The sequence below is a fragment of the Tetranychus urticae genome, chromosome 2, assembly GCF_039701765.1.
Source record: "Tetranychus urticae isolate SD_2017Ah chromosome 2, NJAU_TeUrti_SD_1.0, whole genome shotgun sequence".
Lineage (NCBI taxonomy): Eukaryota > Metazoa > Arthropoda > Arachnida > Trombidiformes > Tetranychidae > Tetranychus > Tetranychus urticae.
Genome location: NC_142959.1, coordinates 20,941,979 through 20,954,734, shown reverse-complemented (window position 1 = coordinate 20,954,734; position 12,756 = coordinate 20,941,979). Strand labels below are relative to the sequence as shown.

The window sequence follows — 12,756 nt, the reverse complement described above, 5'->3', positions numbered from 1 at the left end:
AAAATTCAAAATCGAAAATCACTTTTCTCTAAAAAATCAATTGTTTTCATCTTAATTTACTTTCACTGTAAATCAACCATTCAACTTAACATTCAGAACAAAGATTCTAGAAAAATGTTGAACACTAAATGAATCGCAACTTTGCAAAAGATAAGTCAATTTTCTGGTTAAAAAACATTTCATGTTTCTCCCTGAAAATAGCAAAAAATCCCAAGAACCGATAAACTTGCTCGAAAAAAAAATGGAAAAGAAAATCGAAAGAAAAGTGAAACATTCCAAAGAACAATTAGCATCAACTAGCTTCTGTTTTCATGTTTCCACCTCTCATCTCATGCTAACTCAACACCTTTCTCATAATAATAGCCTGAGGAAACGAAGGAAGCAAAGGTCCAAATAAAAAAAAGGTATGAAGAGAGTAAAGCCAAACCTTTGACATATTTTTGTTTCACAGGCAACCTGATAAAAAGATGCTACAAGGAAAGGCAGGGAAGGAGGAAAAAGATAAGATGAAGACAAAGATGTAAACAGTTATAATAAAGAAAAGAAAAAGTGACGAAAGGAAAATACAGGGAAGAGAAAAAAGATGAAGATGAGAATGATGAAGACCAAGAGGATGATGATAAAGGAAAATGGTAAAAGACTTGATGATAAAATCAATATCTTTCCTCTTCTCTTCATTTACTTCTTACTTCTTCTCCTTGTTCATCATTATTCTCATCATCTTTCATCCCTTTCCTACATCTTTTTACATGATGATTATCTTGAAAGGAACCTTTTATACTCATTGATGTCTTAAACACCTCCACCCTTTAATATATGACCAATAAACTAACCATATAAAAAGGATATTCACAGAAAATACCGTTTCTTCCTTTCATCCAAACATTCCTTATAGTACATAATACATGATGATAATAGTAATGATAATTCATACTCCCAGTTATCGCCATTTCAATTGATTCACTATCAGTATCATTATCATCATTTATTCCCAACTTTTTTCTTCCTTTTCCCAAACTCATTTTTTCTCCAATTTCAATGTTGACCTTTAAAACAGTATTCAGTTAATGAATTCATTTCAAAGATAAACTTTTAATATCAAATTGCAAGAAACTGGAAAAGTTGTGCTTCAGGCAATTTCAAAAGTATATTCATTTTCACTTTTCATATTTTCATTTTTGTTCTGATTAGTTTCTGGGAAAAAGATTGAAAATGCAAATGAAAAATTTTACTTTAATTGAAAAATGGGTTTCAACTTTACACTTTTAGATGTTGATTAGTAATGAAGCAAATCATTTATCTGATCAAAGTAACAGATTAAATCGAGTTGTTCATTAGTCTTGGTTAATTGGATCAATCAATCAATTAATTATTTCATTAATGGAGCAACATTTAAAGATGAAAAATAAGATGACCATCATAACCATCAGTCAATATCAATTATGTTGCTTAATTAGAAACATTGTTATGAGATGACCATTAATCTTAATGTTTGGACTCATGATGAGAACCCATTTTGTTATCTCATTATTATTCAGTTGCAACTGAAAACATTGTTTAACCATCTTATTTGAACATTGATTTAAATAATTTTTTGGTGGTTTAAACATATGCTAACGTTTATCAAAAACAATATCGTTGCTCTATTATCATAATAATGTTGACTTTTGCAAATCATAATTTACTCAAAACTGTATTGTTGTATTTACAGTTTACAATTTAACCAAGCAATCATAATCATTTGTTGACTTTAACATTGTTAATGGACCAATTTGAAGATTGTTTTACCCAAAGTATGGTTAATAATTAGTCAGTTACCTTGTTATCAAAGTGATTGTTGATCAAGACAATGACAGTCAATTGGGTTGCTATAACAGCAATTAACCAATGAAACCAAAAAGAGGTTCAATTGAACTTTTCACATTTTTTCTGTTTCCACCTCAAGTATCTCGTCTATTTTGATTACATCTTGAATCTCTCATCTGGTTTCATGATAACAATTGTTCTTAATTGAGTTGTATACATGGAATGAATCCCAGGAATCCTTCTTCCAGAATTCATCTCACATAATCAGGGAAGATCATCTTGAATCACAATTGTCATAATGAAAGAATCACTTTTAGACATCATTTACCTGAACAATATCTTGCATTTTCTGGTTCCTTTACTTCATTAATCACTTTTTTTGTTTTTCCTTCAGATTTTTTCCTCTTGAAATGTTCAACAATCAGCTTTAATCAATAATTTCATTTCATTTTTACATGAAATGAATTGAATAGCTTTTCAATGTTTCATTGAAATTGTTAATTTCATACAATTTTATTTAACTTTTGTTTTCATCATTAATGCAATTTAGGAATAATTGAATATCGATTTTTGTTGCTCATCTTTTATTGTTATCAAAGGATAACCTTTGCTGCTCATGGAAATATTGAAATAATGAATAATTGATTATTTCAACTCATCTGTTAATTCAATTTGTTCAGTGTTTGTTGTAAAGTCAATTTGCACCAATTTCCGGTTCAACTTTTTTTCTCTCTCCTTTTTCTGATTATCATTACAATTGAAATGATATTTAGCAGGTTTGTTCAGTGAACAGATAACCTTAAATTGTACTCAATCTGAACGTAACTTGAGCAAAGTTGAGCTTCTAATTGACTGCCAATCAACTTAATTTTACCAATAATTGTCATGATACTTGGAAACTGTTCAACTGTTGTCAACCTGCAGGCAAGTTTCAAAGTCGCCTTCAAATTACATTAAACATTGAGTTATGATGCTCACAGCTTTCAATGTTATTGATGGTTAATCGATTATGACACGAGTTGATTTGATTTTAATACAATTTCCACTGACATTTGAATCAACATTTCAACTTGAATGCCAATCATTATCCATCTTGCATTTATTGGTGCAAAAAATTGACTCAAAATTATCAATTCCAATTGAAGGCAATACTGTAATGCAAAGTTATTATTTGAAAGGTCTAAACCTTGTGACTTTAGTTTAAGCTTATTCACCTGAATTGAGATGAAATTAAGTTCGCAAAGGCAAATGTTTGACACCAAAGAAAGATAAACCTTATTGATCATTGATGATGATACTTTCATGATTAAGGTTGATGTTTACCAATGAGAGTGCAAAAGGATAGTTTCTATCGAAACATTAGACTACAAATGGAGAGAGAGAGTCAATGTTGAGTTACTGTTTTAAAAAGGTAACATAATGCTTTCATATAGAGAGTCTGATAGACAGAATCGATAGGAAATGGACAATGCGTTCTGAGTTTATTTTATTTCTCTCAGTTTCTTGTTCATCTTTATCAGGACATTACTTCACTCCTCCCATCCAAGAATTATATAAATCTTATTCTTCATCCCCTCCACTACCTTCATCTCCCATCTTCATCCTTTATCCTACTGTTGTTGTTTATAGCCATTATTTAATGTAAACCTCGATCGATACTCTGACCATCAATGTTGAAGGGGAATCTAGCTCACATGTAGAATGAAAAAAAACAGTGATTTCAAGGAATCAGTTGAAATGAAAAGAGACATTCATTTGTAACCAAGATTAACTTCACCTAATCACTCAAAAAGAAAGGTGGTGGCAGCGGTGGGATTCGAACCCACGCCCCCGAAGAGACTGGTGCCTTAAACCAGCGCCTTAGACCGCTCGGCCACGCTACCCTCGATGAATAATGTGGATTAGTTTAAATGGTGTAGAGTCGCTAATCAATATTTGGGTTTTTTGGGTTAATTTTATATTTTTGTTTTAACTTTTCTCATTTGGTTTTTTTGCTTCTTCTTTCTCTCTTTTTTCTGTTTCTCTGTCTTAACTTCGTATTCATGTTTCATTTACCTGCTCTTTTGTTACCTGTAATTTAATTTGTAATTACAAATGAACAAACATAATCTTTACCATTTCCTATTTCAATTAAATAATTGGATTAATTCATTTCTGGTTCAACATTTTTCCTTCCCTCTCATCCATTATTATTGATCTAGTTTCTTTGTCTTTACTCTTGGTATTATTATCAATTATTAATACATAATGCTGTATACTTATGGATGGATATCATTTTGCTTCAGTTCATCTGCTATTTACTGTCGCTTTTTGACTTGCTTTTTCAATCAATGTTACTCGCTTGTTTATTTGATTTTTTTACTTCTTTTTTTACCTCTTTTTTTATTTATTTTGTTTCAACCGTTTTTACCAGTCTGTAAAGGCAGAAAGGGTTTAAATTTAAACTAAATTCTGACTCTCAGCTCAATCCATCTACAAAACTGACAAAACAGCAAAAAGATGCAGTAAACATTGACAGGAAAATGAGAGAAGAAGAAGATGAGAAAAAAGGAAGAAGAAGAAGAAGAAAAAGATCGATATCAAGCATTTCAATATAAAGTCATTGGAGCCTCATATTTTTGGGGTAAAAAGAAACCTTTGCAAAGTGTTTTGATAATATTAACAGAGAATCTGAGCAATATCAAGATCGCTGTTATTATTACACTTTTATTACATTCCCTTGGATACAAGAGAGAATCGGAAAAAGGAAGAAAAAGAAAAATGGAAAAGCAGAAAAAAAGAACAGAACAGAATCTATTAGATATTGATAGTTAAATAGTGTCAACAATTAGCAAATCTGGATAAATCTAGCAATGAGATTTAAGTTTAATCTCTCGAGTGAATTAGCGCACAAGAAGAGCAAAAAATTAACTCAATCAACAGGGAATCAATTGCTAAGAAAGGTTAACATGGAACAGATATTTGGACTTTGTTTAGTTATTAATTGAGTCAGAAGCTGGGCTTTAACTGAAACAACTGTCAACTCGATTGTACTCAATTGCCCTGAGGATGGGATGGAAAGAGCATGATAACGATTCAACTCTTTCATTACCAAATTGAAAGTTTTTCTTCCTCTTTTCATCTCCTAATCATCTCCATGTTTCACCATCTTCTGGCTTATTCCAGTCTTTTGTTAAACAAGGTTCACTATCATATTAACTGGTTCCAGAATGATTCCAATGGAAAGAAGATGATAATTCTCAATTTATCTTTCCAATCTCATCTTTTTTTCCCTCAAGACATTAAATCTTTTTCCCTTTTTATTATCATCTTTATCCAAATCTTTATCATCTATTTAGATCCATTTAACCTTACATATAATTATATTCACTCGATTAGGTTTAGCCTTTTTTATCAATCACTTCAACATTTAATCAAATCAGCTTTTACCTGTAAAATACCAACAATTGGGTTTTCTGTTGTTGTTGCTTCTAAAAAAAGTAAAAAAGATTCAATTTTCCTTCAACAATCAAAACCTTTTAAATAATTAGCTAATTCAGTTTCAAATGTTTGTTTCTTTGTTTCCCATTAAACATTGTTTGCTATTTTATTAAATTATCCAATTCAATGTTTTCAAGTTTAAAACCATTTCACTCCAACTTTGATATTTAAATTGTTGCCTTTGATTGACTTTCAACCCAATTTTGCTTTCACAATATTATCATAACAAAAACAAATAACATTAACTTCATGGAAAGTGTTCATCTGAACAAATCAAAATATTGAACTTGTGACAGAAATATTATTTCAAAAGTCAAAACATTTACAGATGAAATAAAAATGCCATTCAATTGATCTTTTTGTTTAAATCAACTTTCACTTTCTATTAAAAATTGAGTTTGGATTCAACTTTGTTTCATTATCTAATGAGGAAATTGTTCATCAGATGGATTTCAATGAATATTTAAATTATGATAAGATTTATGCTCAAAGTGAAACAAAAAGTGGAAAATTTTGAAGCTGGAAAAGCGAAAAGTTGAAGAAGAAAATTTCATTTCATAGTTTGAACCTTGAAGAATCTTGAATTAATACCTGGTTTCATTGAGAAAAGTGAAAGATGATGATGAACAGGGAAAACGAAGCAAGGAAAAAACCTAATAACAACTCTCATGAAATAAATCTGTGTGAATAAGCAAGATGAGGATAAAAGTTTGAGTATAGCTTATAGTAGATACTTGAACATGAATCTGTACTTATTTGGGCTGCATTGTTTCGAGTAACAAGAATTGATGTTGAAAATAAAAACTAATCTGAATTGAGGAAGATAAGAGAGGAAAGGATAGGAGGAAAAAGAAGAAGAGGAATGATGATAACAGTTCTAGTAAGATGAAAGGGAACAAGATAAACTGTAAAATATTAGACTTCCTGCAGGTTTTACTTTTTTTCAGTTTCTTGCGCCTGTTGTATGAATATCAAGCATTCCAAGAATAACTTTAAACACTGAAAATTGAACATAATCTTGAGGAAGGAAAATCAAAGTGAGGATAAAACTGAATAAACTGATCAACAAAAGTACAATCTAATTAAACTGGAATCGTAAGTGTTATAATGCTGACTAAGCTACAACGTCAACAGTTTAATGGGAAGACACTTGAAGGCGATATTCCATTCGGAAACAATTTTCTGTTCAATTGAGTCAGGATAAGCTGAGTATTTTGGAGAAAATTGTAAAACCAAAACTCAATGAAAATCAAGTCCAGATTCGTTCACATGATAGTCAAATTTTCCCTGTTGTTTTGTTGGTCAACTTAACCTGGAATTTTTCAAAATCAAAATTCATTTTCGCCTAAAATTGACATTATTGGCATCTTGACGGTTTATTGATCGAAATGGATTGACCAAATTCTTCATCAAAATCGAAAAATTGATCTCTAAATTCTGGAACATTCAGATTATGAATTTAATATTTAAATGTCATGAATAAATCTGTAGTAGAAAAGCTTCATCAGATTGCATTCTCATTGGAAAAAGTAAATCTAGATTGTTCAAAATCGAAAGTTGGTTCAGCTATGAATAGAGATGATAAAGAAAAGTGAAATTTTGAATTTCGATTGAAGCCAAAAACTGAAATTTTATTTAAAAAAGTGACATTTTTTGGTTAATTTTCTCACAACTGAAGATTATTTTCGTGCAGAATTTTTTACTTCCCTTCAAAGCATTTTTACTTGTTTTATCATGTGAATTGCACATTTGTATTACCTTTTTATCAGGCTTGGCAAATTATGCTAATTATAATGATGAGAAAGAAAAGGAGAATTTTTTCAAGGAATGAAAAAAAGTTTGTTCAATATTGAGGCCAATAAGCCATTCATTTAGTCTTTAAATGTTAAACTCAAAATTGCTTTGTTTTCTTGAACACTTTTCAGTCTTCCTGCTTTTTTAGTCTCTGTTTTTAAACTTTCAGCCAACAGTCAGACTCAGAATGGTTTAAATGAACGTTTCCATGTATAGTCATGATTCTCCCTGGGACAGGCTATTTTATCGATCCAGTCAAGAATAGATAAACATCGGAAGAAAGGAAAGAGAGACAATGAAGACAGGCAAGTAGGCAATGGCAACACAAGTGCATTTCATTCATCAAATATGGCAACAACACATAAACACACATGAAAAGACTTTTCTTGTTCGAGTATTTGTTAAGATATTACTTTCCCTTTTCAGTTTCACCATTCTTCACCATTTCTTTTGCATATATTTTATTCATTCATCTTTCTATCAAATTGAGAGTTTCACATTTTCCATGAAGAATTGAATAAAGTGAAGAAATGAAAACAAAATTAAAATTCAAACCTCATTTTGTGATTCACCAATTTTCCTAACTTTCCAAGCATTTCAATCAGTCAATGAATTTCAACTTTTTCTTGAGAAAAGCAAATTTTATCCTCAACATTGATAAACATGAATTGTTCCTCTTGTTGAGTAATCTTGATTCACCGAAAAGAGTAGATTTATCAATGGAAAACAATCGAGTTTATCTCTTATACTAATAGCTTATCCGTAAACTGTTCAAGTCTCATGAGGAATGAACTCAGATTGAATGAGTAAAGAGGAAAGACAATGATGATTAGGATAAGGAACGGAAAAGTGAAATTAAGGTAAGAAAAGTGTTGAGTAAAGTAAAGCATTTTTACATAAAATTGAGTTAATCAATTAACTTTGACAATCAATGAAATGCAAGGAACTGATTGAATGGAGAAAAGTGAACAATTAAAGGTTTAAGTGAAATATTGATCTCTCGCCATGTTTCAATAAATCTGGGTAATCAATAATCATTTGGTTCAATCAATCCCAGCATTTCAATATTAAATGAACAAACAAACTCTAAATAATTTAGAATTGAAATTTTCTCAATTCAATCTACAAAACGAAACATGTTCATCAATTGATTCAAATTTGATGATCATTAATGGTTTCATTTGTCGTTTCATCAATCTTGATAATCTTGAATTGAATTTGAAAATTGTTTCAACCTTGCGAATCAAAATCGATTAATGGATTGCTAATGAAAGATAATTACCTTTGAATTAATCATCAATAATTATAATGATTGAATGGGAAAAAGAAAAGGTAAACATTGAAAGTGATTATAATGAATAGAAGCAGAAAATAATGTGAATTTTGTGATAAAATATTCAACTTTGAAATTTTACCTTTTTCGCATTTCTTTTTCTTCTTCTTTTCCTTGCCTTCAGCCAAGGTAACCATTCTGTTTTTACCTGTCAACATCAATTATATAAGATTCAAAAGTTTTATTATCTCATTTATCTTTAATATTATAACCTTTTTCATTATTTTTTCATGAATTACTTCTGCAACTTCATGATGATATATAATATTATCTTTGAAAGTGCACATAAACAATCATCTAACTTAGTGATAAGTTTACTTTTAAAGTAAATATTGTTTATCTCATCCTTTCAACATTTAAATTCAACGGTTTACCAAAATTATCACAACTTGTCAGAACTGAGCTGAAAAAGATGACAAAAGGCAATTTACAATCAAACCATGAATCTAATTTACACTTTAACCTTTACCATTTGAAACAAGACTTTCAACCAACAAAAGGGAAATGCTGAGAGATGACAACAATCAATTATCAAGTTCATTTTCAATGAAAGGTCAACTTTTGATTTTAATCAATTGGTTAACAATGAATGATTAAAACGGTGAAAAGTGAGAAAAGAAAATGTTTCAATTGTTCAGTTAATCTGATAAAAGTTAGAAGGTTATAAAACAGGGTAAAAGAAGGAGGTTCTGAAAAGGTGTAACCTGAAAACACAAGAAAAAGGTAAATCATGAAACGATCATTTCCTAGTTATTTGTATCAAATAATCAGATAACATTGTAATATTAAACTTGCAATCGATAATGGAATTCACTTTTTCTTTTAAATCAAATTTTCCATTTTTTGGTGAAAACTTTTTCCACCGATTCCAAGCCCAAGTTCATTATTTCATTTCCATGTGTTTCAGCATTTGGAACTTCATGAATATGTAAAGAAGAAAATCTTGAAACTCAGATTTGTTGTTGACCTTAACTGGTCAGCCAAGTGACTTGATTAACCACAAAATTGAGCGACACTCCAATTGTCATGTTGATGAATAACAAATCAACTAACCTTTTCTCATTCAACATGTTTTCCTGTAACCCTTCAGGGTAACCTTGCAGTTCTTTTGCCACTTTACCTTTGATTTTGTTGTTCTTTCATTGGACTTTGCCTTTTGCTAATTAATTATCATTATTGTGTTCAAGTTAATTATATTTAATGTCACTGAATGAGAAAAGAAATGTTGAAGAAGAAGAAAAAAAATCACTTCAACAGTCTGTTGATTTTAAATTCGAGTTTAATTAAATGTTCACCTGAAGCTTGAAAAAATCGAGCTTCAAAAGTTCCATGTTTTATTCAAATTAGAGGGAAAATTTTCCGGTGAAAAAGTTGAACAAAAATGAAGCAAAACAATTGAAATAATCGATAAATGTTCAACTTAAAGTTTCCAAAAATTTCATTCCATTTAGATAATTGTCCTTTTCATTCTTCCAAATGTTCATGATTATCGTTTTTTTTTACATCGACTTGCCTCAAGCAATCCATAACAAAAGACTATCAAAAGCTAATTATTTTCATGATAATTTTGATTCAAAGCAAATGCTTTCCAATTGTCTCAACATTTCACCTTTTCTCTGAATATTGAATCAACAGGAAATTCATTGCTCAATGCTTCTCATGTAGGTGTGCAATGCTTTGATATTTTCCATTCCCAGCGGATTCTGTGACGATAATGAAACTTCTATTCTTGTCACCCAATCCATCAGTGATAATGCCAAAGTGATGAATTTAAACTTTTAAAACAAAAGCAAATGTTCAAGTCGATCATTCATTCTGAGGTAAATATTGAGTAAACTGTTTTTTTTATTCAACTCTTAAAATTGAAACTTTTCTTGTTTCTCGCTTCAAAACTTTTTGGTTTCATTGCAATTTAATCCTCAATATTGACATTCATTTTTTATTCAGTGAACTCAATCATCATCATCATCATCTTTTTTATCCTTTCATTATTGTTATCAGTCTGTATCAGTCTTTTATTACATTTCATGCAAAAATTGTTTCATTAAATTCATCCCTTATCATCATCATCATCATCATTATCATCCTTTACTATTCCTTTCCTGATTCAACCTCCATTTGGTATGAAATTCATGAATACCTTGATTGATACGATAAGCTAGTCCAACCAGGTCAACCGTGAAAATTCATTCAACCGAATTCAAGAATCTTCATCTTCTCATCCTCTTTATTTTACCACTGATACACATTACTATTTATACTTCTTCACTCCAACTTCAAACTCACTCCCAGTCACTAAATTTCACTCTTTTCACTTACATTCAAAGCAATGATAAAATTACGATTAAAGACAATTTAATTTGTTTCAAATAATTTTCGCTCATTTTTAATCTTCAAATGTATTAATCATAATTTCCTTAAAAATTGAGTTCATTGAGTTGATGCTTTCAGAATCGCTGATCAACAAATGAAAGTTAATAATTGTTAAAAGGCTGAAATAATGTTGTTAAATAATGTTAATGTGTCATCTTGGGAGGAATGATGATGTTGAATTAAAAAGGTAAATCCATGTTTTGTTTGTTGTTATTTTATCATTAATATCATTCCAGACTATTCAAGAGGCATAAATGGCAATCATTTGGGAATCCAATGAATTTTTATTCTCTATTATTATCCAAGTCCATATCTTTGTATTTCTTTTTTCGTCCTTTTTCTTCTTCTTTTTCTTTTTATCGCAAATGTTCATCTGTAAATATCAATAATTTAGAGCATGTTAGAGTTGGGAAAGAGTAAAGGTTAAAGGCTTGAAAGGTTGTTGAGCTTTGAAACAAAAAGTTGTCAAAAGTGGAAAGTGTATAATTTTGAGTCAGATTTATCTGTAACTTTGCTATAACTTGTATCTAAAAGGTTGACAAAGAGTGAAATTAATCCTCGAGAGAGATTCGTGGACAAAAGGTTTATATTGATGGTTCTAATGAATCTCGAGGCTGAAAGTAAAATGAAAAGATAAACATTTACTAAAATAGTTTCGTGTTTGTCAACCAATTGATTGATCTCAGTTTTACTTGGCTTTAACAGTCCATTTTTACCATTCATTTGTTAATTAATCTCTATCAATCTCTAAATCAAATTCATCACATTCTTCAGTTTCAACCAACATAGTTCATTCGTTTCAAACGCTAATTTACTTTTCATTTGATAAATTCATTCATCAATTTCGCTTCAATCTAAGAACTGACCAACGCAATCAGTCGATTCAGAGAAAGGCTTCAAAAGCATTTCCATCTTAACAATTGATCAAGCTTCCAATGTTAACAAATTTTCTCTATAAGAAATTTTTTCTGATTTTTCTTTTTCAAAAATTCTGTTTCTTCAACTGATGAAGTCTTTTTTCTGCTTTTTTTGCGTCGAATGAGAATAAATTTTGTTCATTCTTATCCAAAACGAGCTTCTGAGAAACATTGATCACTAATTTTCGAATTAAAAAAGCCATTTCATTCCGAAATCTGACTTCACTTCGTTATCAATGAACCGCAAATCAGAAAAAATGCTTCTCATGAAATGTTTTTGACCAACAAAAAGTTTGATGCAGAAGCTATTTCAATCATTTCATCGATTCAATACAAAGTTGACCTTGTTTCAGCATTTACTACTAAAACTTGAATAAAAGCACAAAACCACATTTATCCATTTTCTTACTCCGATAACTAATGAATTTATTTACTCTTTAGCCTGAACTTGATTGGACCCCTGAAACTGTTGGTGTTGTTGATTCGTCATTCTTCTGGGGTTACATTGTCACTCAAATACCAGGCGGGTTTTTAGCCGCCAAATATCCAGCCAATAGGTTTGTATTACCCAAGCTATTAATACTTCAAATTCAATAATCCAAATCAAATGTTTCTCTCACCATTTTCAGAGTTTTTGGAACAGCAATAGCCACCTCTGCCTTCCTTAACCTTTTACTTCCGGGCGCAGCTTATTTTGGTTATGGTATGTTCATGATAATTAGGATATTACAAGGACTTGTTGAGGTAATTACTCCCTTTCAATCAAACTCACTCCCAGTGTCAATTACAGAACAATATTTTTCTCCATATTTTCCAATTCAATACAAACATGTTCACTTTCCAATGAAAAGAACAAAAAATACAAAAAAAAAATGGAAATTCATGTCCTTCCATTGATGTTATACTTTCAACCCTTTCTCTCTCCTGCTTCTATTAATAACTCTAATGTTGATCAATTTCATTCAAGTTTCATTAACATGAGAAGGAACAAAAAGAAATGGATAGAAAATGTTACCCTGCACTTGGAGTAAACAGAGCAACGTAGGTGTTCAT

At 30.2% G+C, this 12,756-nt stretch overlaps 1 protein-coding gene and 1 non-coding gene across 3 annotated transcripts in view; one reads left to right on the top strand and one right to left on the bottom strand.

Moving 5' to 3' along the window:
- Window positions 1-12,756, top strand: part of LOC107371101 (vesicular glutamate transporter 1-like) — a 32,010-nt gene that overhangs the window by 3,886 nt on the left and 15,368 nt on the right. For both annotated transcript variants that reach the window (XM_015939081.3, XM_089267243.1), the window contains 2 exons: window positions 12,145-12,260; window positions 12,333-12,447. In XM_015939081.3, the coding sequence (XP_015794567.3) occupies window positions 12,145-12,260; window positions 12,333-12,447 (231 nt within the window). The remainder of the gene's footprint in view (window positions 1-12,144; window positions 12,261-12,332; window positions 12,448-12,756) is intronic.
- On the bottom strand, window positions 3,608-3,689 carry TRNAL-AAG (transfer RNA leucine (anticodon AAG)). Its single transcript has one exon. It is a non-coding gene; the product is annotated as a tRNA-Leu (tRNA).